Here is a 25,619-nt window from a genome sequence, read left to right on the forward strand (position 1 = left end):
TGCATAAACTGTCCCTTCTTGACAGTAGTTGGACCGTTAATTATGTGCATGGTTAATTGGGCCATTAATTATGTGTATAGTTGGGGTGAGATCAGCAAAGCAAAACTGTAAACTTGGGAGAAATAAATATGTTCAGGTGGGGTGGTTGATGGGGGTGTGACCTACCACCACACCAACAATATCAAAGGCCAGCTCATGGAGGGCCCTCCCACTAGTCTTGCAAACTTTGATGGGGTTCCACAGAGGCTGGGATTCTGACTGAAGTGGCACTATGTTGATAATCCTGACTGCTGTGTTGGATTTAATTACCAGCATTTTGCTGCCCGCTTCTCGGCCTTTTGGCTAAGATCAAGTGTTGAAGGGGCGACACCATGGTCCTGCCAAGGCAAGGTCGGGATGGAAGGGCGATAACCAATCGCAATCTGAATCCACACCGTGGGTTACCTATCACTGTCCGAGTCACGGTGAACCACAGCGATGAAGGAGGATCACCTATGGATCGGGGCTTCTTCACCAGGAGGATCCTGTTGAAGGCGTGCGGCTTCCAAGCTACGGAGATCTTCACCCTGCACGACTCCCGCAAAGGTGGTTATTTTGACGTGACGTTCAAGCAAGTGGCAGACTGCGTCCGGCTCCTGAGGGTGTTCGAGGAGAAGAGAGACCTGCCGGAGATGAAGATCCTGACGGCGGAGCCGCACTTTTCTCTGCCGTTGCAACGGGAACGTGAGGTGATGGTGCATGTGTACAACCCCTTCGTCCCTGTCGCCGACGTGGTCACCTTCCTCACCAGGTACTTCGATAAGGTGGGGAGCGGCACCGAGATTCGAGACGACTTGGGGATCTGGACAGGCAAACGCCTGTTTAAGGTCACGCTAAAGACCGATGGTAAGGGAGCCATTTTCCACCCTCCTTCCAGTTTTGCTATCGGGGGAAACCGTGGCTACCTGGTCTACGCTGGGCAACCCAAGCATTGTCGCTCATGCGGCAAGGCTGGTCATGTGGCGGCCAACTGCAGCGCCTCCCTCTGCAAGATCTGCAAACAGGAAGGGCACCAGACAAAAGACTGCAAACAGGCCAAGTGCTGCAACCTGTGTGGCGAGGCAAGTCACCTCTACAGGACCTGCCCCAAACGCTGCCGTACTTACGCACAGGCAGCCAAAGCCGACCAGGGGGAAGCAGAAGAAAGGTTCCGTGTCACTCCAACCACCAAGGCCCCCAGGGAGCTCAACGGGACAAAGGAGGACACAGAGAGAGACAAGGTGGAGAAAGAGATTGAGGCAACAGAGAGCCAATCAACAGCACTACCCCCTGAACCTCCCAGTCCTCAGGACAGCGAATCAATGGAGGAGGAGGCAGCAGTGGAAAAGCAGCAGGGGGAGTGGCGGACGGTGAAGAACAAGAAAAGTAAGAGGGAGCGAAGAAGAAGCAAAGGCGTTTCCCAGAGAAGCGGCAAGAGGCGTCTCCCATCCGACACGGATGACAAGGGCAGCAGCTCTTCGGATGATGAAGTGCCAGAGCGGCACCGACAGAAGAGGCGGCAAAGCTCCAGGGCGTTGGAGGACGAGACACCCGAGCTCCAGAAAATTGGAGACAACAAGGAGCCCAGCGCACCCCAACTTGGCCTGCAACCTGAGGAGGCCAGTGCACCACAGCCCCTGGAATCTGGGAGCAGTGAGGCAATCATCGCACCCCAGCTCCAGGAAGCCGGGAACAGCAACCCCCCAGAGGTGGTGAGTTTTGGAGAAGCTTCTCCAGCAAAGGTCATCTCAAAATCCGCTCACTACGTGAACCTCCAGATGCCACTGGAGCAGAACACGGCCAAGGAGATCTACCTCAGCCCATCCAAAGTGAAGGAATTTGAGCTCACTACGGGTATGAAGGAGCAGACTAAAGGTCTGGGACTCTCAGAGACAGTGGGTTTGGTAGGAGAATAAATGCTTTAATATGGGTTTAAAGATTGTATCCATAAATGTGCGTAGCATTAAATCTACTACGCGATGTGTTGCGACCTTGGACTACCTAGCCAAGGTCAAAGCTGACCTGTTGTTTCTGCAGGAGTGTGCGATACCGCACCTCAGCTCCTACAGGCAATGGTCACGATGGTGGTCCCACGGACCATCGATCTGGTCGGGCGGAAACGACTCTCGTTCCTCCGGCCTGGGTATTCTGCTGCGGGGAGGCAACTTCACCGTCTCCGAGGTCAAGGAGGTGGTGGGCGGGCGACTCCTGGTAGCAGACGTAATGTACAAGAACGCTCCACTCCGGTTAATTAACGTGTACGGCCCGGCACAAGGGGCTGAGCGGCTGGAGGTTTTTCAGCAGCTCCCACTGCTGCTGGCGACCTCCAGGCCGGTCATTCTGGGCGGGGACTTCAACTGCATCATCGATGCGGCTGGACGATCCGGCAGGGCCGGAAGCAGATTGGACGCTACGTCCAGATCCCTGATGGAAACAGTTAAGGATGCCAAGCTGCACGACGTCTTCAGCAACCCTGCAGACGGAGCGCAGCGTAGATACACCTGGTCGCGGCCAGACGGGTCCATTCGTTCCAGGATAGACTTCCTGTTTGTGTCCCGTGCATTCACAGTCAGATCCACCGAGGTCAAGCCGGTGTTCTTCTCTGACCACTGCCTCCTACTGGCGGACTGCCACTTGGAGGAAGACCTGAGGGTGGGCAGGGGGGCATGGAAGCTAAATGTGCAACTGCTGACCCCAGAGAACATTGAGGAGCTCAAGAGGGATTACAAAGGTTGGAGAACCGTGAAACCCCTCTTTGAGTCCCTGACACACTGGTGGGAAGTGATCAAGGGAAGCATCAAGAGGTTTTTCATCCTCAAAGGCACCCAGAAAGCTAGAAAGGAACAGAGGGAAATGTCCCGACTCCAGGAAAAGATGCAGAATCTGCTCCGGCTGCAGTCGATGGGGGTCGATGTCAAGGAGGAGCTCCAAGAGGTGAAGGGCCAGCAAGCCTCGCACTTTGCCTCGGAGGCCTCCAAGATCATCTTCCGTTCCAGAGTCCGCTCCGTGGAGCAGGATGAGACGTGCTCACGTTTCTTCTTCCAAAAGGTACACAGAGAGCGCTCTGTGATCAGCAGCCTGAAGGAAGAAGACGGCTCAGTAAAGTCATCACGGTCCGACATTCTGAGGATCAGCAAATCCTTTTATGCCGGACTGTATGACGTGAAGCCCACGGACAGCACGGCCTCCCAGTCCTTCCTGTCCTCTATCACGGAGGTCCTAGACCACAGTACGCGGGAGAGCCTAGACAAACCGCTAACTCCTGACGAACTGACTAAGGCCCTCGAGTCCTTCGAGAAGAGTAAAACCCCCGGAAGCGACGGCCTGCCGGCGGAGTTGTATTCGGCTCTGTGGGACTTGATCGGCCCAGACCTGCTAGAAGTGTACGAGAGTATGCTCCTGGCCGGCAGCATGTCAGAATCCATGAGGAAAGGCATCATCACCCTCATCTACAAGCACAAGGGGGAAAGGGAGGAAATTAGAAATTGGCGACCCATTTCACTGTTGAATATGGACTATAAGATTCTGTCCAAGGTCATCGCCAACCGGGTCAAATCCGCTCTGGAATTGGTGATTCACCCTGACCAGACCTGCTCTGTGCCAGGCAGGAAGATCTCTGACAGCCTGGCGCTGCTCAGGGATACGATTGCCTATGTACAGGACAGGGGTGTGGATACCTGCCTCATCAGCTTGGATCAGGAGAAGGCCTTTGACAGAATATCGCACACCTACATGGGGGATGTGCTCTCCAAAATGGGCTTTGGGGAGGGAATTCGAAATTGGATCCAACTGCTCTACACTAACATCAGTAGCGCAGTCTCAATCAATGGGTGGGAAACAGATAGCTTTCCGATTAAATCTGGAGTCAGGCAGGGCTGTCCTCTCTCGCCTGTCCTTTTCGTGTGCTGCATAGAACCCTTTGCCGAGTCCATCAGGAAGGATCCGGGCATAAGAGGAGTGACGATCCCAGGCAGTGGAGGCACTCAGGTAAAAGCCTCCCTGTACATGGACGACGTCGCCGTCTTCTGCTCGGATCCGCTGTCGGTGCGCAGACTGATGCACGTCTGCGACCAGTTCGAACTGGCCTCGGGAGCCAAGGTAAATCGTGGGAAGAGCGAGGCCATGTTCTTTGGGAACTGGGCTGACCGATCCTTTGTCCCCTTCACTGTCAGGGCTGACGGCCTGAAGGTGCTGGGGATATGGTTCGGAGGGACCGGGGCATGCGTTAGAAACTGGAAGGAGCGAGTGGCTATGGTGAAAAGGAAACTGGGCATGTGGGAGCGACGCTCCCTCTCCATTGCGGGTAAGAACCTGGTCATCAGGTGTGAGGTACTCTCGCTGTTGCTGTACGTGGCGCAGGTCTGGCCCATTCCACACTCCTGCGCGATGGCGATCACTCGAGCCATCTTCCGCTTTATCTGGAGGTCGAAAATGGATCGTGTCTGCAGGGACGCGATGTACAAGCCTCTAGATAAAGGGGGAAAAAACGTGCCCAACATCGCCCTCATACTGATGGCCACCTTTGTGTGCGGCTGCATCAAGCGGTGCGTAGACCCTCAGTACGCAAACACCAAGTGTCACTACGTGCTGAGGTTCTACCTGTCCCCGGTGTTGCGAAGGATGGGTCTGGCCACGCTGCCGCGGAACGCTCCAAGTAGTTGGACCGTGCCGTACCACCTGTCCCTGGTGGAAAAATTTATGCAGAAAAACACCTTTGACCACAAGTCCATCAGGCAGTGGTCAGCACGTAACGTCCTAGAGGCCCTGAGGGATAAGGAGAGGGTGGACCCTGTGGGATGGTTCCCCGAGCAGACTGTCAAAGTCATTTGGCAGAATGCCTCATCGCCAGAACTTTCCAACAAGCACCAAGACGTAGCTTGGCTGGTGGTGAGAAAGGCCCTCCCCGTCAGATCCTTCCTACACGCCAGGAGTCTCACCCCCTCTGCACGATGCCCTCGAGGTGGCTGTGGTGGGGAAGAGACCGTTGTTCACCTCCTTGTGGATTGTGCCTTTGCAAAGAAAGTCTGGAGAGAGATGCAGTGGTTGCTGTCGAGGTTCATCCCGAGCAGTTCTGTGACACAGGACTCTGTGCTCTACGGGCTGTTCCCAGGGACACACACCGAGACAAACATCAACTGCAGCTGGAGGATCATCAACTCGGTGAAAGACGCGCTTTGGTCTGCCCGAAACTTGTTGGTCTTCCAGCACAAAGAGTTGTCCCCGACCGATTGTTGCGGACTGGCACAATCCAAAGTCCAGGACTACGTGCTGAGGGACGCACTAAAGCTTGGGGCAGCTGCCGCAAAGGCGCAATGGGGAAGGGTCGCTGTCTAAGACCTTTCTACCACAGCGCACCGAGAGACTGGGGGCTGTTTGGGGCCCCTCGGGCTGTGCAGATCGGGGTGGGGGGCTGTGGGTGACTGTGGTGTTGTTTGTGCTGATGCACCTGGTGATGCATTTTGTGGGGGTTTGGCCTGGATTGTGCCCTTGTGATGTTGTTTTTGAAATGGTTTTGAATGTGATTGAAGATTTTTATGAATAAAGTATATTTTTACAAAAAAAAAAAAAAAAAATTTTGCTGCCTGCTTCCAATCCTTCATTTGGGAATGTGAGACCAGCCCCCTCACTGTTCCATCATTCAGTTAGACCCTGACTGATCTGTATCTTAACTCCATCTACCTGCCTTGGTTTCATATCCTCTAACCCCCTTACCTAAAAAAAATCTATCAAAATCAGTCTTGAAAAATCAGTCAATTTTTAATTGACTCCCAGTCTAAAAAGCTTCCTGGGGAAGAGAGTTCCAGATTCCCACTCCCCTTTGTGTGAAGAAGTGCTTCCTGACATCACCCCTGAACGGCCTGGCTTGGATTTTAAGGTTCTGCCCCTTTGTTCTGGATTCCCACCCCCACCAGAGGAAATAGTTTCTCTTTGTCGACCCTGTCAATCGTCTTAAACACTTCGGTCAGATCACCCCTTAATCTTCTAAACTCAAGGAAATACAAGCCTAGTTAATGCAACCTGCCCCCAGAATTTAACCCATTTAACTTGAGTTTCTATTTGTCAACTAGTCCAGGTATTTGTTGCTTCTTGAGATATGGCCTGACTGAAAGGGTCCCACTTTCCTTCTCATCCTTGGTTACTCTGAACAGTATCATGAGAGGATGCCAGTGAGATGCAAGTGCAGGCATGATTCTTTTTACAGGTAGACACCATTGGATGCTCCTGTGCAATATGGTTCATTGTTAATTTCAAGTTGATGACATTAGACCTCAAGGTAAGCAAGCTGGTCCCCGAATCCCTGTCTGTAAGGTTCGCTTATCTGTGTATTGCTTGCCCTATGGTTATGGTTTGTGTGTCTCATATGCTAACCCACGGAGGCGAGTTCCAGGGTGAAATTTACGGCTCTGACTATTTCCTTAGAATGCCAAGTGTCACTTTCTAGATGGCTGATGTGTCCGTGTGTCCCTTTGCCTGTAGGAATATCACCCAGACTGGCATGACATTCAGAGATCCATGACTGCTTTCAAGAGTCTCTCGGTAGGTGTCAATGTAAAGCCCCTGCCTCTTTCTTTAGCTGGAATTGTGTTGAGAAGCCCCAAGACTTGCAGTAGTGAAAATGTAATCAGTACTTTCAGAATGTGTCTGCCTCAAACCTGCACTGATTGCTTTCTGTGTAAATGTGAAAAGTTGCCATTTACTTCTCTGTTCCGTATTTTGTTAAATAATTTAAAGTGAATTAAAAGATCTAAAATTTTGAATATGAAGCGGTCAACAAACCAAATCCCCAGTCGCTTGACCTGTTTCCTCTGGATAATTAAACTTGAAGTCTGAACCAATCGGTTAGTTTTTGTAAATACAAGCTTTCCGATCTCGTGTTGACGTGTACCAAGCTAGATTCCCATCTTTAACACTCCTGGTACAGACCAGTGCTCACTGAGAAACTGGGCAGGCACCTCAGCTCCCAAACGGACAGCGTGGGGACGAGGGGGCGGGTATCACAGGGTCACTTGTGGTAGGCTCGACTCATTCGGACTCATTCTGGGGAATATTGGTAGCGATAGAGATTTTTAAGGGGAATTGTTTTTCAATTTCTAGTGCGAAGTTTGAAACCGGGCAGAAAATTCCCTTTTTTCTTTGATTTTATAGTGTGCTGGGCACTCAGTCGTTGTAAGGTTATTTTTTTCTTCAATTAGTCACAGTGTCAAGAAGTGCGGAAGAAGAAGGAGCTGGAACTGCAGATCCTGACAGAAACAGTCCATGGTTGGGAAGGTGAAGATATCAGATCTCTGGGGAATGTTATCCACATGTCGCAGGTCACAGTGCAGTGTGGAAATGAGGTAACTTCCCCTCCCTAGACTGTTTGATCCTTTCACCTGTACTGATCTTTGAAACTTACACATTCCCTATGTTATTTGAATGAATTTTATGGGACAAGCCTCCTGCAGTCAGTGACAGGAAATTGAGCCATGCCATGGATTGGTCCCAGTGATGGAGTCGTGGCACTGCCCACCTGGTAGTGGGGGATGGGGGGCCAGCCCTGACTGCCTGGCAACAGGAGCGGCCCAGCCTGCATGGCCTAGTCTGCTCGGTGATGGGAAGTCCAGCCCTGACCGCTCAGCCACGGGCACGTGGTCTGGCCCGCCCGCCCCTGACCGCTTGGCGAAAGGGGGCCTGGTCCTGACCGCTTGGCGAAAGGGGGCCTGGTCCTGACCGCTTGGCGAAAGGGGGCCTGGTCCTGACCGCTTGGCGAAAGGGGGCTTGGTCCTGACCGCTCGGCGAAAGGGGGCCTGGTCCTGACCACTCGGCGAAAGGGGACCTGGTCCTGACCGCTTGGCGAAAGGGGACCTGGTCCTGACCGCTCGGCGAAAGGGGGCCTGGTCCTGACCGCTCGGCGAAAGGGGGCCTGGTCCTGACCGCTCGGTGAAAGGGGGCCTGGTCTTGACCACTCGGTGAAAGGGGGCCTGGTCTTGACCGCTCGGCGAAAGGGGGCCTGGTCCTGACCGCTCGCCGAAAGGGGGCCTGGTCCTGACCGCTCGGCGAAAGGGGGCCTGGTCCTGACCGCTCGGCGAAAGGGGGCCTGGTCCTGACCGCTCAGTCACGGTTGCATGGTCCAGCCGGCCTGGGTGATGGGGGCCTGGCGCTGACCGCTCAGCCCCGGGTGCACGGTCCAGCCGGCCTGGGTGATGGGGGCCTGGCCCTGACCGCTCAGCCCCGGGTACACAGTCCAGCCGGCCTGGGTGATGGGGGCCTGGCGCTGACCGCTCAGCCCTGGGTACACGGTCTAGCCGACCTGGCCTGCACAGCCACTCCTTTCCCACTTTCACAACTGCGGAAACAGGAGTTTGCTGTTTAGTTTGGTGTTTGGTTCCAAATTCTTGGTTTTGTTGGAGATGAAAGGGGAAATGCTCCTTCCTTCCCTCTCCATACTTCAACAGAGAGAGAAAAACATTCACCAACATTTGGAAAGCAGATCTGGAATTTTCAGCAGGGTGAGCGGTGATCTTGCAATACTCCAGATTCACCCCCTTAGTTCCAGCAAGAACTAGACGAAAACCTTCGCAACGAGCTTCTGTTTCTACTGATCCTCCAGCCTCTCTGCCAAAGTTAGGGTGATGGATCTGAAACTCCTAGTGTGTAAATTACTCCAGCGATGTTTGACTCTGCCAGGCACACTGTTCTGTTATGTAGTTACAGTTAGTCAGCAGTCTTTACATAACTGTTTTCCAGTTATTTTCATTGTTTATATTTTTCAGGAAAAGTGTGAGAGGTATTTTCTCCTGTTCCCACATGTCCTGCTCATGCTCTCTGCCAGCCCTAGGATGAGTGCTTTCATTTATCAGGTGACAGAAACTCATTCACTACCTGAGCGTCGTGACATCAGTGTTCAAATCTTTAACATGTTTTTGTGTAAAACTCGTCCTGATCTCTGAATGTGAAGTGATATTGTAAATCAGCATCACCACCTTGCTATTGTGATATGATGTGCGTGAACCTTTAAGGGAGCATATCTTGAACTACTACCAATCGTTACACATCTTGACAGGATGTGATGTATTAGCCTGACTTGTTGTCAGTGTTTGAGCAGTAGTGGTAGCGATTAGATGAAGTATATTAGTCTCCCAAGAGACATTACCTGTGTTTAGTCTCAGCTTTGAATAAAGAATTCACCCAGATTATCATTTCACTAATCCTTGTGTATGATTAGTACATTTATGTCAAAGAGAAGACGAATGTAACATTTGCTTTTATATTCGCCGCGCTTGTGCTACTGAGAGTTTCATTTGTTGTGAGCAACAATCATCAGGGAGCCCCTGAAAACCAGTCCCAACATCATTTATGTCTGTGAAGAAATGGCTGGATTTACATCTTGGCACCTGGTTATAGAATTTATCACTCTCATGTTAAAAAAGTGTGTCTGAATTCATTGATAGTTTATCCATAAAGAAGTTTAACATCTATCCCCAGAGAATGGTGAGACTGTGGAACTCGCTACCACGGGGAGTGGTTGAGGTGATCAGACACATTTAAGGGAAAACTGGATAAACACCACAGAGTAGATGGGCCGAATGGTCTGTGTCTGTACTGAAAAACCTATGTAATAAAACCCTGAATTCCACTTACTTTCATTGTCTTTTCTGTCTGTATTCCCAACTTTGAGAATCTCTGCACTTTAAGATTTCTCTGTTCCCCTGGCTTTGCCCATAAATGGTACTGTTACACATTGCTCTGTTTTGAACTTGCCACTTGTTTACTCTCACCGCTCTCCTCTCTGGTTTCCCCTTCAAGCTCTCACCTTCCTCCAGTTTATTGTCAACCCAGGTCATGGTGTCAGCACCAAACTTTGATGCTGATCTTGTGCTGAGTTCTGTGTCATTTATATGAATGGGAAACTAAAGAAGTCAAGACACAGATCCCCTCGGCAACCACTGCCAAGATCCCACCAATCCAATTAAAGTATTTTTATCCACTCTCTGGTATTCTTCCCTCACTGACTCTCTGACCATGCAGCCTAAAGTTTGACATCATGTACCTTAAATATTTGTCACCTGACTTATTTATCAATTGACTTTGAAATCCATTTCTATCTGATTACACCTCTGTGAAGCTCCTTGGGATGTTTCCTATTTTAAAAGAGCAACATAGCAATTTGTTGATATAGTTGTGATTATTACAGGTTATAGATGATTATCAAACATCCCCGATTTAAATTGCCTCATAATTGGGCGGCCGTGCCTTCAGCTCCCTCAGCCTTAAGCTGTGGAATTCCCTCCCGAAATCTCTCTATCTCTCTTTCACCCTTTAAGATGCTCCTTAAAACCTACATCGTTGACCAAACATTTGGCCATTTACCCTTAATATCTCTTCAAGTGGCTCTCAGTGTCAAATTTGTTTTATAGTTGCCCTGTGAAGCATCTTGGGATGTTTCATTATTGTTAAAGGTTGTAAATAAAAGTTGCTGTAAGTTATAAATATGATTGATATGGGTTTTTGATGTTGCTAATATGAACTAGTTGAGAGAATGATAATGTATATTTGCAAATGGTGAATTATCAACTTTATCTGGTTATTAGGGAAAATTGCCATTAACAGGACTGACAATTACCAGGTTAGACGATAGCAATGCTGACAAGAACACCTTTGAAATTACTGGTGAGTTATTAGTTAAATTCAGGGTTTCTGTTACACTTCAGTCATCCTGACACAAGCTTACAAACAGTGCATGGAATCTACTGGGAAGGCAAAATTTCTAAGCTTGGGAGGACTAGGCTGCGTGACTAACTATTGAAGCTATATCCTGAGATGAGGGGGAGAGTTTCAAAACACCTTCCAAAAATGCAGTGGGTTCATGAGCTCTTCCTTCTCTGTTTGTTTTGTGGTGCTTTCCTCATCGTTTCAAGTTATAGATAAAACTTCAGGAAACCTGATTTTTAAATTGTAAATTTCTTGTATCTAAGCAACAGTTGGTTGGCAAATCAACACATTAAATATGACTCTGGGATTGGATTGGGGAAAATTCAGTGAGGCCGTGTTTCTGACATGGAGCTCACTAGCCAAGAGCTTGGGTCAGAGGTCAAGCTGCAACACCTGGAGTGTTCAGCTCTCCAGACCATACTCTGAGAATGACCGCATTGAATTAACCAATAATTTACAGGTACTAAAAAGCAATGGGCCAGAGGAGACCAGTCAGCTTATCAAGTGTGTCTGTTTTTTATTCAGTAATTCTTCAGCATGACTGCCAAGGTCAGCATTTATTGCCTATCCATAACTGCCCTTGAAGTTGGTGGTGAGCTGCCTTCTTGAACCGCTGCAGTCCATGTGGTGTAGGTACACCCACAGTGCTGTTAGGGAGGGAGTTCCAGGATCTTGACCCAGCGACAGTGAAGGAACGGCGATATATTTCCAAGTCAGGATGTTGAGTATCTTGGAGAGAACCTCCAGGTGGTTGTTTTCCCATGTGTCTGCTGCCCTTGTCCTTCTAGATGGTAGAGCAGTTTAAAGGCATCATTATCCAAGCCCCATCATCCAATCGGGCAACCCCTGGGACAGGCAACTGACCTTTGAGTGTAGGAGAATAGCCAAGATGTGACTTTTTCTTTAAAGCATCAGCTTTTTAATTGCATTGTAAGGAAATGTGTCAGACCCATGTCTGAACTGTTGACCTATCTCGTCTTGTTCTACTCTGTCTACAGGAAGTATGATCGAACGGATTTTGGTATCCTGTTCCAGTCACCACGATTTGCAGCAATGGGTGGATCATCTTCAGAAGCAAACTAAAACACCCAGTGTGGGAATTGCTGTGGTCAGACAGCAGTCTGTGCCGTGCCATACAGTAAGGGAAAGGGACAACCAACTGAGTAGATGATCTGGGGACTTTTTGTTACATCAAATACTGATGGAATTGATTCACACTTGTAACCTCCCTGAAACTGTGCCTGAATACAATAGAGCAGCTGTGTGTGGGAGGGAGTGGGGCGAGAGGGATGGTCTAAAGTTGCACCCTGCTTGCTGGGGATGTCGGGAATTCTGATGGGTGTAAAGGGATAGAAATGAATGGAAATAATAGGCGTGGTTTCTGTATTGGGGATCGATCCATAATGCCATTTTTACACCTGGGTGGCAAGTTGCCAGTGTCTCCCAATGAGCCCAGAATGGCTGATACTCATAGTTCTATAGAACAGGCTTTGTTCTGCATTGAGAATGTCTTGCATTAGACTAGACCTGTATTTTGAAGATCAAGGCGCGATCTACTTGAGGTGTTTAAGATGATTGAAGGAGTTGATGGGGTGGATAGAAATTATTTGCTCTGGTGGGAGTGGGGAGAGAGTCTAGAACAAGGGGGACAAACCTTAAAATTAGAGTCAGGCTGGTTCAGGAATGATGTCAGGAAGTATTTCTTCACACAAAAAGGGTAGTTGGAATCTGGAACTTTCACCCCAAAAAGTTAAGGTTGGGGGTCAATTGAAAATTTCAAAACTGACATTGATAGATTTTCGAAACAAAAACAAAAATAGCTGGAAAGACTCAGCAGGTCTGACAGCATCTGTGGAGAGGAACACAGTTAACGTTTCTGATAGAGTCATGTGGACTCAAAACGTTAACTGTATTCCTCTCCGCAGATGCTGTCAGACCTGCTGAGCTTTTCCAACTATTTTTGTTTCTGCTTCAGATTTCCAGCATCCGCAGTATTTTGCTTTTATATTGATAGATGTTTGTTGGGTCAGGGGATTATGAAGCCACCTGTGTAGATAGGAGTTAAGACACAGATCAGCCCTAATCTCGCTGCATGGTGGAACAGGTTTGAGGGGCTGAATGGCCTCCTTAAGTTCGGATGTTCTGTCCAGTGGCCTGTGCAATATTTTTACCTCAATCAACATCACTAAAAACAGATTATCTGGTCATTTATTGTTGTTTGTGGGATCTTGGCTCTGTATTGTTTTCTACATTAAAACAGTGGCAACATACCAAAAGCACTTCATTGGCTGTAAAGCGCTTTGGGCTGTCTTGAGGCTGTGAAAGATGCTGTAGAAATGCAAACTCTTTCTCTTTTTCCTTTGCTCTGATTGAAATGTGTCTTTCTCTTGTCAGGCCATCTTGCCCCTCCCACCCCCCAACACCCATTGGTCAGGGGTCTGCCACCACTCTTTCCGCCCCCCAACCCGGTCAGGGCTCTGTCTCATGCCCCCCTCTCAGTTGGGGCTCCGCCCAGCACCCCCACTTGGTCGGGCCTCCAGGACTTGGCCTCGCACCTGCTAGGCATGTGAGGGATCCCAGGGCACATTGCTCCTGTCTGTGTGGTTATTTCGTCTTGTTTCAGATCTGACTGTGGGATTGTGGAACTCTGGTCGGACCTGTGAGTAAGTCCCTCAATTGCAGGTTGAGGTACGCTGCTCCAATTGGAGACAGTTGGGTTTGAAGGACTGGTGAGGCTGGAATGAAACATGGAGTCTCACCTCGTGAGGAGAGGTGCTTGAACAAAGAATGTTTAAAAGATGGGAGTAAGAGTAAATTCTCCAGAACTGAAGCACTGGTTCTCAATAACTTGCTTTTTGTGTTCTGTCTACAGCTTCCACTACATCCTGTGACACCTATCAACAAGCATTCTGATGGTTATCCAATATCTGTGACTCCTTCCTATCATACTCTTCCACACCCTTCCCTGCATGGGACCTCACACAGCTCTCTGTGCTGGGGACCTCTGGAACCACCCAAAATGCCAAAGCCGTGGAGTTTGAGCTGCCTCCGCCCTGCAGCCCCACTGAAACCTTCAGCCGCTCTGTGTTACAAGGAGGTTGGTCTTCAGCTTTTCAACACCTGATACAAGACTTGTGATAGCTTTCACCCTGACTGGCCCATGTGCTTTTCACAATATTAGATTGTTGAAACTGATGTATGGTCAGAGTTTCCCAGACTTTCAGGTATCCACATTGGTCAATAGACCCAAATCAGACTGTTCATTGGCACTGATCAACCCCAGCTTCTAGCAATTATCCCTTAATTCCATCAATGTCCAGTAATCCAGTTGTCCTGAAAACTTTCAAACAATGCAACACTTTCTTGTGTTTTGTACAGGACCTCAGCAAGAGCCCTAAAACCATGAAGAAGCTGCTTCCCAAACGGAAACCGGAAAGGAAAGCATCCGATGAGGAAGTTGCATTGAGGAAGAGTAAGTTTGGTATTCAGTTGTTGTCTCTGTCCTGTTCCTGCAACGTTCTTTGTTACTTTCCCACTCTCTGGCTCAGTGACCTGGCACTCTCTGCACCTGACTTTCCCCATAACTAATTATAGGTGAACAGTTGGTAAGAGACTGGGAAATTTTTAAGAAAGGCAGTTTACTCAAACTAATGAGAGTTGGATTGGATTGCACCAATTGTAGATTGTGTTACTTAGAAAGGTAATGCAGCATTTACCAGTGTATAGTTTGTCTAAGTATTAAACATCTGTCATTCATTGAAGAAATTGAGAAATAGCCTTCCTATCAACTAACAGCCCTGATCAAGATCTCCTGCCCATTGCCGCTTCTGTTCCATGTGTGGGATCTTGAGAAATCATCCAATGGAACTGTGACCAAAAAAAAGATGGTGGCTGTGTGGAGGGAGAGTTTAGGCATTTACGATCCATCATCCAGGCCCCACAGTGACTGAGGCTCCTAACTTGCTCCATTTTGTTATAGCTCACAGATTGTTCTGAACCTGCATTGTCTCTAGTTCTCCCTTTCCTTTCCTCGTACCCTCTCTGAGATAACCTTGTCCATGAGACTCAGCTCCTGCTCCCTCAGCCTATTCCCTATGACCCTAGTGACACCTGTGGCTCGGTTGTAGCACTCTTGCCCTTGAGTCACAAGGTTGTGGTTCAAGTCCCACTCTAGCGCTTGAGTGCAAAACTCTAGGCTGACACACCAGTACAGAACTGAGGGACCAGATCCAGTAGAAAAATTCACTGAGAGAAGAATGAAATGTTTTTCCATTGAGCAAGCTTATTTGGCTTCAATAATGCAGCAATAAAGTGCAGATCACAGTGAAACAACTCGGGGAGAGAGTGACTGAGGGATGAGCAGGCCAGGGCAGTGCTGGACGCTGCCTGGACCTCATTGCGGGGTGCAGTCTCTGAGGAGGGGTCTCAGCGAGTTTGGGAACTCGCAGTTTGGGAACTGCTGCTGTAAGATAAGGGTGTTTGCCATTGATATCCCTAGCCTCTTGCTGGAACAAGGATTTGGTCTCAAACAACAGGCTGATTTTTGGATTTGGCTTCAGTGAGCTACTGTTGGCTAAAAACTCACCTTTAGGTTTTAAAATTTTGCTCAGACGAAAGGTGGATAATTAGAAGGCAAAAAACCCCCCACAATCTTCACTCTGCAAACTAGAGACTTTTCTGAAAACATCAACCTTTGTGACTAGAAATGCTGGAAAATCAGGAGATGCTAGTATTTGCAACATTTTCTGTTTTTATTTCGCATTTCCAGTAAAGGCAGGTATTTTGCGGTTGTATTAATTCTTTGTGACTGTGTTTTAGAAGGATTTTTGTTTTTATTAATCAGGTACAGCGGCTCTTGAAGAAGATACACAGATCTTGAAAGTTATCGAAGCATACTGCACTAGTGCCAAAACTCGCCAAACTCTGAACTCAAGTAAGTGACAAAGCAGCTTTACTCTGGAGAATGAAGCTTTCTTTGGAATTAATGAAATCAGGTTTAAGAGAGTTACATTTTTCAATCATTCAGAATTTCAGCATTGTTTTCCAGAAATTGCAAAATATTATGTTGCAGGATTTCCAAAGTAGTGCTGTTTATGATCGATCAGTTTACAGATTTAAAGAATAACTTCAATTCACTTTTCCTCACCCCCCCCATATGAAGCGAATGTCAAGGGAACTACACCTGAGCACTGAATGATTCTTTTTTTAAAAAAAGCAATCACCTCCCTCCCCTGTCCCATTTAATTCAAGTTTTACAGTCAGATTAGGTATTGAATTTAGGATCATTGTAAAAGTTTGTGTTGGGCTTTGAAGTTTCAGAAGATTGTCTTTCTAAGGATTAAGGCAGAAGTGGGAATGCTGAGCAGGGGAAATGATGGTTCCGGTGAATCTGGACAGACTGAGGGTTTAAAAAACAATGCACAGCTCATTCTGGTAGCTCATTTCTTACCAAATGCCTGTCCGTTAGTTAATCTTGTAAAATTCAGTCGCCTCGCTGCGCAGTCCATCCCAAACACTCCCTAATCTCAGTGTAGTAGTTTGATCTGAACTATCCTTTCTTCACTCTGATATATTGATTTTGGGCAGTGTGTTACAGATTTAATAACAAATAGGACTGATCAGTGAATGCAAACACTTAGGGAATTTTATGATTCTGTGCTCCTGACAACGTTGTTAGCCGGCAGTGAGCATGAAACGCGAACGAAACAGTGGATGTCCTCGGCAATGCCCCCATGTGTGTCCAATACTGTTGTCCAACAGGAGCAGCTTCTTTCACGAGCACAGCTTCAAAAACATCACCCCTTATAACTCAGTGTGAGACAATGTGTTGGATTGGCATTCTTCAGCTCATTGCAGATAGTCTGGTGTTTTATACACAAGTCACGTTATTTCCATTTGGATAAAAGAGTCATGCAGATATCTGTTGCAGTTGGTTAACTTCCTGAAAATTGATTTCACTGTTAGGTTGAGTCAATTTGAAAGTGAAGGGTTAATAATGATCATTCCAAATTGAACCCTTTAAAAAAACCAATACCACGAACGCTATAAAGAACTGTCTGTAGTTTATTCATAAAGGGCAATCTTTAATTTGGAGATTGTAAAGCTAAATAATGGTGTGTTTTGAAGCTAAATATTATGGAACAGGTGGTGGTCATTCAGTCTCTGGAGCCTGTTCTGTCATGCATTTGATCTGTTCTTCCGTTCCACCCACACACTTTTGCTCCATAACTCATGATACTTTTACCCAACAAAAATCTATCAATCTCAGCCTTGAAAGCTCCAGTTAATCCCCAGCATCCACAGCTTTTTGGGGAAGAGAGTTCCAGATATCACTGCCTTTAGTCTGAAGAAGTGCTTCCTGACATCACCCTTGTTTTGTGGGGATTGGGTCATCTTCATTCTGCTGTAATAACTATGATATTTGATAAGGTAAAGGAGCATTGGAGAATGACACCATAACCAGTGGAACTGGGCAAATAAATTTAAATGTCATGGAGTGGCCAGACATTCTAATACTTAATTATACTTCAATTCTTTTGGTTAGTATTGCCTTAACATCGAGACCAGGCTTGAAACCCTTGGCCTGTTCCTTGCACCTTTTGTTTCGATGAGCACAGTCTCCATAAGTAATTTTATTACATTCCAGGCAGATAGATTAATGTGGAAAGGGGGAGGGGGAAGAACAAAGGGGAATGTCTGCGATGGGGGGGAAGACAGAAGAGATTAAAAGACAGAAGGGATGATGGTGCAAGGCAAAAGGAGATGGTAATGAGACAAGTAAAAGAAATGGATCTAGAGGAGGTGTGAATGGTAACAGCAGAATCATTACTAGCACCCACTGTCTGAAAGAAAATGGGGGCAGAGGTTCTGATCTGAAACTGTTGAACTCAGTGTTGAGTGTGGAAAACTGCAAAGTGTCTAATCGAATAATGAGTGCTTCATTCCTCGAACTTCCGTTAAGCTTCTTTGGAACAGTGTAGGAGGCAGAGGACAGAGATGTCAGAGTAGGAGTGGCAGAGAATTATAATGATGTGTTGTACAACGTTCCAGACTCAACATGGAGTTCAACAGCTGCAGATCATAACCTCTTTTTTTTCAGACAGCAGGTGCTGGGAATGATCCTCTTGACTTGTCTTTTGTTTTTTTTAACCATTGCCACCTCCTTTCACCATCACCTGTTTTGTTATGTAATCCCTCTTGTCTTCACCCTATCACACACCTTCCCTTTTGTTCTTCCCTCCCTTTCCCCTCTCCTTGCTTGGAATGTGTTACATTTCTAACGTTTTCCAGTCCTGACGAGAGGTCCTTGTCCTGAAATGTTAACTCCGTTTCTCTCTCACAGATGCTGTCTGACCTGCTGAGTATGTCCAGCGTTTTCTGTTTGTCTCGGTTTATTTTAGTGTCCACGCCTGCATCCTAGACCCAGTCTCATTCATCATGTATGAATCAAAACCTGGAGGATAAGATTTACTTAATTTTGATCTCAAAAGATTCCTTGGTACTTTATCTTATCTCTGTTATTGCAGAATCCTGCACAGTTATTGGTAGAGATTTGAACTCTGTTTAAAAAGAAGCACACAGAATTATCAAGCTCCTCTGTATCTTTTCATCAGCAGATTCAGGAGTGATTTGACAAGAGGTGATCGAGAAGCAGCTCACCACCACCTTCTGAAGGGCAATTAGGGATGGGCAATAAATGCTGGCCCAGCCAGCAACACCCACATCCCATGAATGAATATTAAAAAAACGGAACAGACTAGAAAGAAACGAGCTGGTTCCAGAGATTGAGGATCTAGAAGGAGGGAGAATTGATATGAAATTAAATGTGAGAGATTTAGGACAGGGCTTTAGTGAAACTGTGGAATGTAGCACTGGAGTTAATGACTGAAGCAGGGAATATATATTTGAGCAGGTGTGATGGGTGTTTGAGAAAAAGGGGGATAAAGGGTTACAGGAACAGGGTGAGTATGTGAGATCAGGATACTGCTTGTGTGGAGAATAAACAACACTGACTGGATGGGCCAAATGGCCTGTTTCCATGTTGTAAATTCTGTGTAATGTCATGATTCTGGCTGTGGAGGCCCTCCTCACTCCCCGCCTCCTTAACCCTCAGCTCTCCTCTCCCTCAGCCCTCCTCCCCCTCAGCCCTCCTCCCCCTCAACCTCCTTAATCCTCAGCCCTCCAGCTGTGCTTATTTAGAAAATCTAGCTCTTATTTATTTGGCCTCCCTGCCCCTGCTTACACTGTGCAAATTGGTGACGCTTTCAACTCTCACAATCACAGAATAGTTACAGTGTAGAAGGAGGCCATTCGGCCCATCGTGTATACGCTGGCTGTCTGAGCATTTTAACTTAGTGCCAATCTCTCTTTCCCTCAGTGCCAGCAGCAATCACATTGTTTGAAAATATCTTTTAAAAGTCAAGGGAGAAATTAAATAATTAATCCCAACGGGCTGTGGAGGTTTGATGATTTGTCCTCGAGCTCTGATAATAAGCAGAGGGCATTCTTTCTTCACCAGTGAACACAGCTTTATTAAACCCAAGTTGGCATTGATCTAAACCATTACTGACATCCTTAATGACGCTCGCTTTCCCTCCACTTCATGATCCACGTCCTGCAAGCATCTAATCCCCCTCCATCCTTTCCGACGGCTTCAGTACTAACCCAGAGTGTTGAAGTCCATCTGTGGTCTGACTGCTCAAAAATCAACTTTCTTTTACATTCTTGACTTTTCTATAACTTTTTACCAGCCGCGTATCTAAATTTGTGCTGAAATCAGGAAGTGTCCAGACTAGCCGGGGAAATGAGTGTGCTCTGAGCGATCACGGTTTATACCGGTTTGGGGGTTGGGGGGGGTGTAATTCCGCCATTCCACACTCCCGGCACGGATCGGAAAAGGGTGTCCACGCGGTGTCTTTGAGCTGAGCAATAACGATTGTAGTTCCCTGCTCGGGGGGTGGTGGGGCCGCCGGTGGGGAAGGGGGGGCGGGGGGAGGGCGTGAGGCGGGTGAGGGAGCGAGAGATGAATAAATTGGTTGAGAATCTGCTATTTAATGCTTTTTGAAGTTATCGAAATGTTTTGATCTGAAGATGGGAGCAGCTTCTGAAACTAACCCTGCTGTAGAATTTGTCTCTCGCCTAACAGTTTTTTTTCTCTCCTTCTTGTCTTCACTCCGCCTTTGCTTTAATTTCACCTTTACATTTGTTACTTTCTTTCCCCATTATCCTGACCCCCCTCCTGCCCCCGGCAACGCACCCATCACCGTCCATCCACCCACCCACCCACCCTTCCACCTCAGCATGGCAAGGCACTGACTTGATGCATAATCATGTTTTGAGTGACGATGATCTATCAAGCCTGGACTCCCCAGCTCGTCGCAGCAGCCTCTCCCGCTTGGAGCCTGCTGAACTGTCTGAAGACTCTGACTATGACAGTATCTGGCTGGCCCACAGTTACCGAATGGGATCAGCAACTCGTAAAAGCTGTTGTTCGTATATCTCGCACCAGAACTAAGGAAATGTCCAGTTTTTAAGAATTGCTTGTTGTGTTAATTTGTTGTTTGGTGATGTTTCCCTGCTGCACTGTCTTCTTATGTTAATGTCAAAGCAAGGTTTTTTTTATAGCTTGTGCCTCAGGCTGTTCCAATTCCCCCCCCTTCTGTTTCTCCTTTGGATGATGAGTCAGGGAACACACAAACACTCCTCTTCCATTGACTGGTCTCTGCTGACTTCAACTGGTGGTGTCAGGAGAGGAGGTGGAGTTATATTTGGCCTCAGTGCCCTGGGCCAGGGAGGGGAACAATAGCCAGGATTCTTGCCCCTGAATGGTGCCCAGTGTGCCTTCTTGCAGGTGTGTACTTGGGTGAGCTCTGGGCAAGACTCTATGGTTGAATAGCTTGCCTGTACTCTCAGTTCAGTCCTACACACGGCGAATGGTCAGCTAAGGGGCAAGGGCTAAATGGTGACCTGTGCCTGTTGTAATTAGGGCTCAGCAAGGACCAAGGGCCTTGATGATTAGGCGTGGGGTAACTCTTTCGAGTTATCAACAGATCGCATGTAACTCTTTCAAGTACATTCACAGTTCTTGGTTTCCGGGAGTGGGACATGAACCCACAACCTTCTGATTCAAAGGCGAGGGTGCTATGAACTGAGCCACAGCTGGGAGCAAACTGACCAGGAGAGGGAATTGAGTATTTGAGTTCAGAAGCTTAGTAAAGCCAGAATTATCTTGTTCAGTAATTGAGATTTTTGGCAGGTGCAAATCTTGCCTAAAATATTACAATTCCTAAATGGTACTTTTAACATTCTTGTTCACCCATTTGTTCAGCTGTTACCTTTGACTATCCTGCCTTCTGTTGACCTTGTCGATGGTAGTCAATGTCTCATTGAACAATATTTTGATAGTAATTGCGTATTATGAGTGGGTGATTTTTACTGTTTGGTCATATTTAAGTTACAGGCCTATTGTATGCAAGCCTACTGTAGGTGGATGCATGGAGTTGCATTTCCCCACCCAAAGCTAGACTAAAATCCCTGGTTGTACAGATACTGAGACTTGTTGGATTACACAGAAACCTTCAGTAAAATGTTGTACTACAAACCACTGGGAAAGTTGGGGCTAAACTTTCTGACTTTGTTAATTGGCTGCAGGACTTCACTTGTTGGGAATTAAGCTATGTTGATTGACATAGGGTGTCTGTCCATCAGAATCTGGCAGGGACTCATTGAGCCCAGTTCCTGATGTGAGTGAAACCCAGCATGGGGAGCTAAGAGGTTGCGAAATCTCCCCTTGTACAGAAAGCTTGATGACTGCTGTGTGTCAAACGAACTTCTGTCCACTGTGGAAACTCACTCAAAGGTCCAGAGTTCTGCTGCAGGAGTATTAGTTAATATTCTAAACATGTCAAATACTACACACCACCAATTTGTATGCTTCATAGGAAGAGAACACTGATTGGCCACAGTGCCTGGAGGATACACAGAGGTTGATTGGTGGAAATCACTGGGAGTGGTGGTAACACAATTCTTAAATATCTCTCTTGCTACTTAAACAGAGGCCGTTTAATTTAAATGGGTTAAAAGCGGAGAGAGAGGGATTAGGCAGAAGTGGATTTTAATGCTTTTCTATGACACCATCTCAGACAATAATTACTCTCTGGTTTGTAAAACTTTTAAAAAGTACCAAAAATTTCACATTCTACAATTCCAGTGAATTTGTTGTAAAATATACAACAACGACAGACAACGGCTCAGATTAAATTGTGTCGTGTATGGAGGACAGAGGCACTAAGAGTGAAACATCCTGCTTTCTCACAATTACAATGTATATCAATTGATGTCCTTTTATCACATCATAATACTCTGACAGTGTTGAAGTAAAAATCACCTTGCAGTTCCTCAGTGACAGCTAATGACACTGTACACAAGAAATAGGGGCAGGAATAGACCACACAGCGCATTCAGCCTGCTCTGCCATTCAATACCATCATAGCTGATCTTTCCTGTTCACTCCCAATATCCCTTAATTTGCTGAGGGACAAAAAAATCTATCTATCCCAGCCCTAAATATATTCAACGATGGAGCATCCACAATCCTTTGGGGTAGAGAATTCCAAAGATTCACAACCCTCTGAGTGAAGTAATTTCTCCTCATCTCAGTCCTAAATGATCGGCCCCTTATCCTGAGACTGTGACCTCGTGTTTTAGATTCCCCGACCAGCGGAAACAATCTCTCAGTGTCCACCCCGTCAAACCCCTTCACAATCTTGTATGTTTCACTGAGATTACCTCTTATTTTACTAATGTCCAGAGAATATTGACCCAATTAACTCAGCCTCTCGTCATAGGACAGCCACTGCTAATGATCCTGCTCCAGTAAACATTTGCAATGTAACAAAGCCACATGTAAAATCTATTTGGATTGTTCATGACATAAAAATGTCAGGAGGCTAAATTGCAGAGGAGGAGGAGGCTTACAAGCTGCTGTTGATTCATTCCCTGGCGTTATTGTTCAATGCAAGTCTTGTTGAAGTTATTCGATAGAGATAATGTTGCAAGGTTTCCAGTGCAGGAGCTGGTGAGTGATGAGTTTAGGTACGACTGTTATGGTCATACCCCATTCTGCAGGGACTGACTTTACCAACAGATGTGGGATATGTAGGTATAGATTCTGCACATTCCTGGGAGATGCAGCTTGCAACATCTGGCATTCTGGGCCTTGCAAATGCCGCTCTTATTTGGAGAGGTGAGGTGAAATTATTTTTTAAACGAAATCCGGATAGTGCCTGTTTTTCTCCATAATTAACAACTTCCTAGTGACATCGTCACCTCAGAAATCGCCTGATGTAAGCTACACCTTTCTGCACTTATCTCAGCGAAGCCTTGGTTACAGAGGGTAGAGGAATTCGCTTTCTGTTTGGTTGAAGTGGAGAAGTTAATGGAAGAAAATGATTAATTACGTTTGAAAGATTTCCTGGATAATGTAACTAACATCTCCGCCTCGGAGTGTTTTAACTCACAGGATCAGACTTTACAGCAAAAAAAGAGGCCATTTGGCCAATCGTGCCTGTACTGGCTGTCTGAAAGAGCTATCCAATTAGTCCCACTCCCCCATGCTTTCCCCATCGCTGTGCAATCATTTTGTTCCTTATATGTTGTTCTCTTGGGTTGACTAATCTGATAACTACAGTAAATTGTAACAAGAAAACTAGTTCATATCATTGAGTGCTTCTCAGGTTACTCTTGACTGCATTGGTGTAATAGCTGCACAATTTAACAAAACTGTAAAAAGTTGGCTCACAAAAGTTGGAACTGATAAAGGTTGGTCAATTTACATTTTCAAAGTGTAAATCTGTCCTTTATTTAAATGTTCTGCTAGTGATTTGTGTCATAGTGAAGTGTTGCTGCCTGTTGTGCATCAGGGTGAAGTGATGCTGCCTGTTGTGCATCAGGGTGAAGTAACGCTGCCTGTTGTGGGTCTGGGTGAAGTGATACTGCTTGTTGTGGGTCAGTATGAAGTGATGCCTTTTGTGTGTCCGGGTGAAGTAATGCTACTTTTTGTGGATCAGGGTGAAGTGATGCTGCCTGTTGTGGGTCAGTGTGAATTGATGCTGCCTGTTGTGGGTCAGTGTGAATTGATGCTGCCTGTTGTGGGCCAGGGTGAAGTGATGCTGCCTGTTGTGGGCCAGGGTGAATTGATGCTGCCTGTTGTGGGCCAGGGTGAAGTGATGCTGCCTGTTGTGGGCCAGGGTGAATTGATGCTGCCTGTTGTGGGCCAGGGTGAAGTGATGCTGCCTGTTGTGGGCCAGGGTGAAGTGATGCTGCCTGTTGTGGGTCAGTGTGAAGTGACGCCTGTTGTGTGTCCAGATGAAGTGATGCTGCCTATTGTGGGTCTGGGTGAAGTGATGCTGCCTGTTGTGGGCCAGGGTGAATTGATGCTGCCTGTTGTGGGCCAGGGTGAATTGATGCTGCCTGTTGTGGGCCAGGGTGAAGTGATGCTGCCTGTTGTGGGCCAGGGTGAAGTGATGCTGCCTGTTGTGGGCCAGGGTGAAGTGATGCTGCCTGTTGTGGGCCAGGGTGAAGTGATGCTGCCTGTTGTGGGCCAGGGTGAAGTGATGCTGCCTGTTGTGGGCCAGGGTGAAGTGATGCTGCCTGTTGTGGGTCAGGGTGAAGTGATGCTGCCTGTCCTGTGTCAGGGTAATGTGACGCTGCCTGTTGTGGGTCAGGGTGAAGTGATGCTGCCTGTCCTGTGGTGGGGTGATGTGACGCTGCCTGTTGTGAGTCAGAGTGATGTGATGCTGCCTGTTGTGGGTCAGGGTGAAGTGATGCTGCCTGTTGTGGGTTGAGGTGAAGTGAACGCAGCCTGTTGTGGGTCATGGGGTAGTGATACTGCCAGATTTAAGTTTTCTTTAATTGTTTAATTAATTTTAATAATATGCACTGACAGTAAATTAGCAAAATGGTGGGGAGGAACCTGTCAACATCTTGATGCGTGTCTCCAGCCAGTGAGGCTCCTTGCTGACAGTGTCCGCCCAGAGAACTGAAGCAATGGTGTCAAGCAGAGCTGCATTCACCATCGACACACACTTTTCATTTGAATACGTCCCAAGTTATAAAAACAACTTTCATTTACATAGCACCTTCAACATAGTAAAACATTCCTGCAGTGGATTCCTGCAATGCATAATCAGCCAAAAATTGACACTGAGCCAAAGAACGGGGCATTTGGAGCGGTAACCAGGGGCTTGGTCAAAGAGGTAGATTTTATAAAGCCTCTGTGTGCTGGAGGGACAGGTGGTGAAGCGGAGAGGTTCAGGGAGGGAACTCCAGAACTTTGAGTCAAGGCAGCTGAAGGCATGGCTGCCAGTGGTGAAGTGATTAAAATTGGAATATGCCCCAGAGTTGGTAGATGACAGAGATCTTAGAGCCTGAGGTGGTTGCGGAGATTTGGAGGGAGGGTAGGTCAGAAAGCAGAGGGATGATGGGTGAACAGGACTTGGTGCAAGTTCGAATATGGGTGGAAGGATTTCGGATAAGCTCAAAGATATGGAAGATATAAGATAGGCCAGAATAGCAGATTTTATACTTTGTTGTTTTTGAAATATCTTCTCTGTCCTCAATGCAAATATTGAAGTGATTGGCTTTAAAATAGTTGTAAGATGACGTGAATTGTTGCTTATCCAGTGTTTATTTGGCTTAAAGGTTAAAACTGTGGCATTTCTTTAATCTCTCCACTGCTTGAATGCCTTGAAATCCTGTAACCTTTGCCTTTGTTGAAAATATACTGTCATTATTTTGTATGCTCCATAAATTGCTTTGTGTGTAGTTAAAGACTCTGATCAAAGCAATTCTTAAAGAAAGCAGTTACATTTGAATTATGCATTACATTTTTACCACGTGGGTAACTTTTA

At 46.9% G+C, this 25,619-nt stretch overlaps 1 protein-coding gene across 3 annotated transcripts in view; it reads left to right on the top strand.

The window, feature by feature from the left end:
• LOC144683069 (rho guanine nucleotide exchange factor 7-like) overlaps positions 1–25,619 on the top strand; it is a 109,367-nt gene that overhangs the window by 67,681 nt on the left and 16,067 nt on the right. For 2 of the 3 annotated variants that reach the window (XM_078546093.1, XM_078546094.1), the window contains exons 12-19: positions 6,496–6,555; positions 7,212–7,355; positions 8,772–8,858; positions 10,590–10,668; positions 11,709–11,848; positions 13,583–13,807; positions 14,089–14,182; positions 15,554–15,643. In XM_078546093.1, the coding sequence (XP_078402219.1) occupies positions 6,496–6,555; positions 7,212–7,355; positions 8,772–8,858; positions 10,590–10,668; positions 11,709–11,848; positions 13,583–13,807; positions 14,089–14,182; positions 15,554–15,643 (919 nt within the window). Of the gene's footprint in view, positions 1–6,495; positions 6,556–7,211; positions 7,356–8,771; positions 8,859–10,589; positions 10,669–11,708; positions 11,849–13,582; positions 13,808–14,088; positions 14,183–15,553; positions 15,644–20,009; positions 20,187–25,619 lie in introns of all 3 variants that reach the window. The other variant, XM_078546095.1, reaches the window with a different exon arrangement.

The sequence above is a fragment of the Cetorhinus maximus genome, chromosome 7, assembly GCF_964194155.1.
Source record: "Cetorhinus maximus chromosome 7, sCetMax3.hap1.1, whole genome shotgun sequence".
Classification (NCBI taxonomy): domain Eukaryota; kingdom Metazoa; phylum Chordata; class Chondrichthyes; order Lamniformes; family Cetorhinidae; genus Cetorhinus; species Cetorhinus maximus.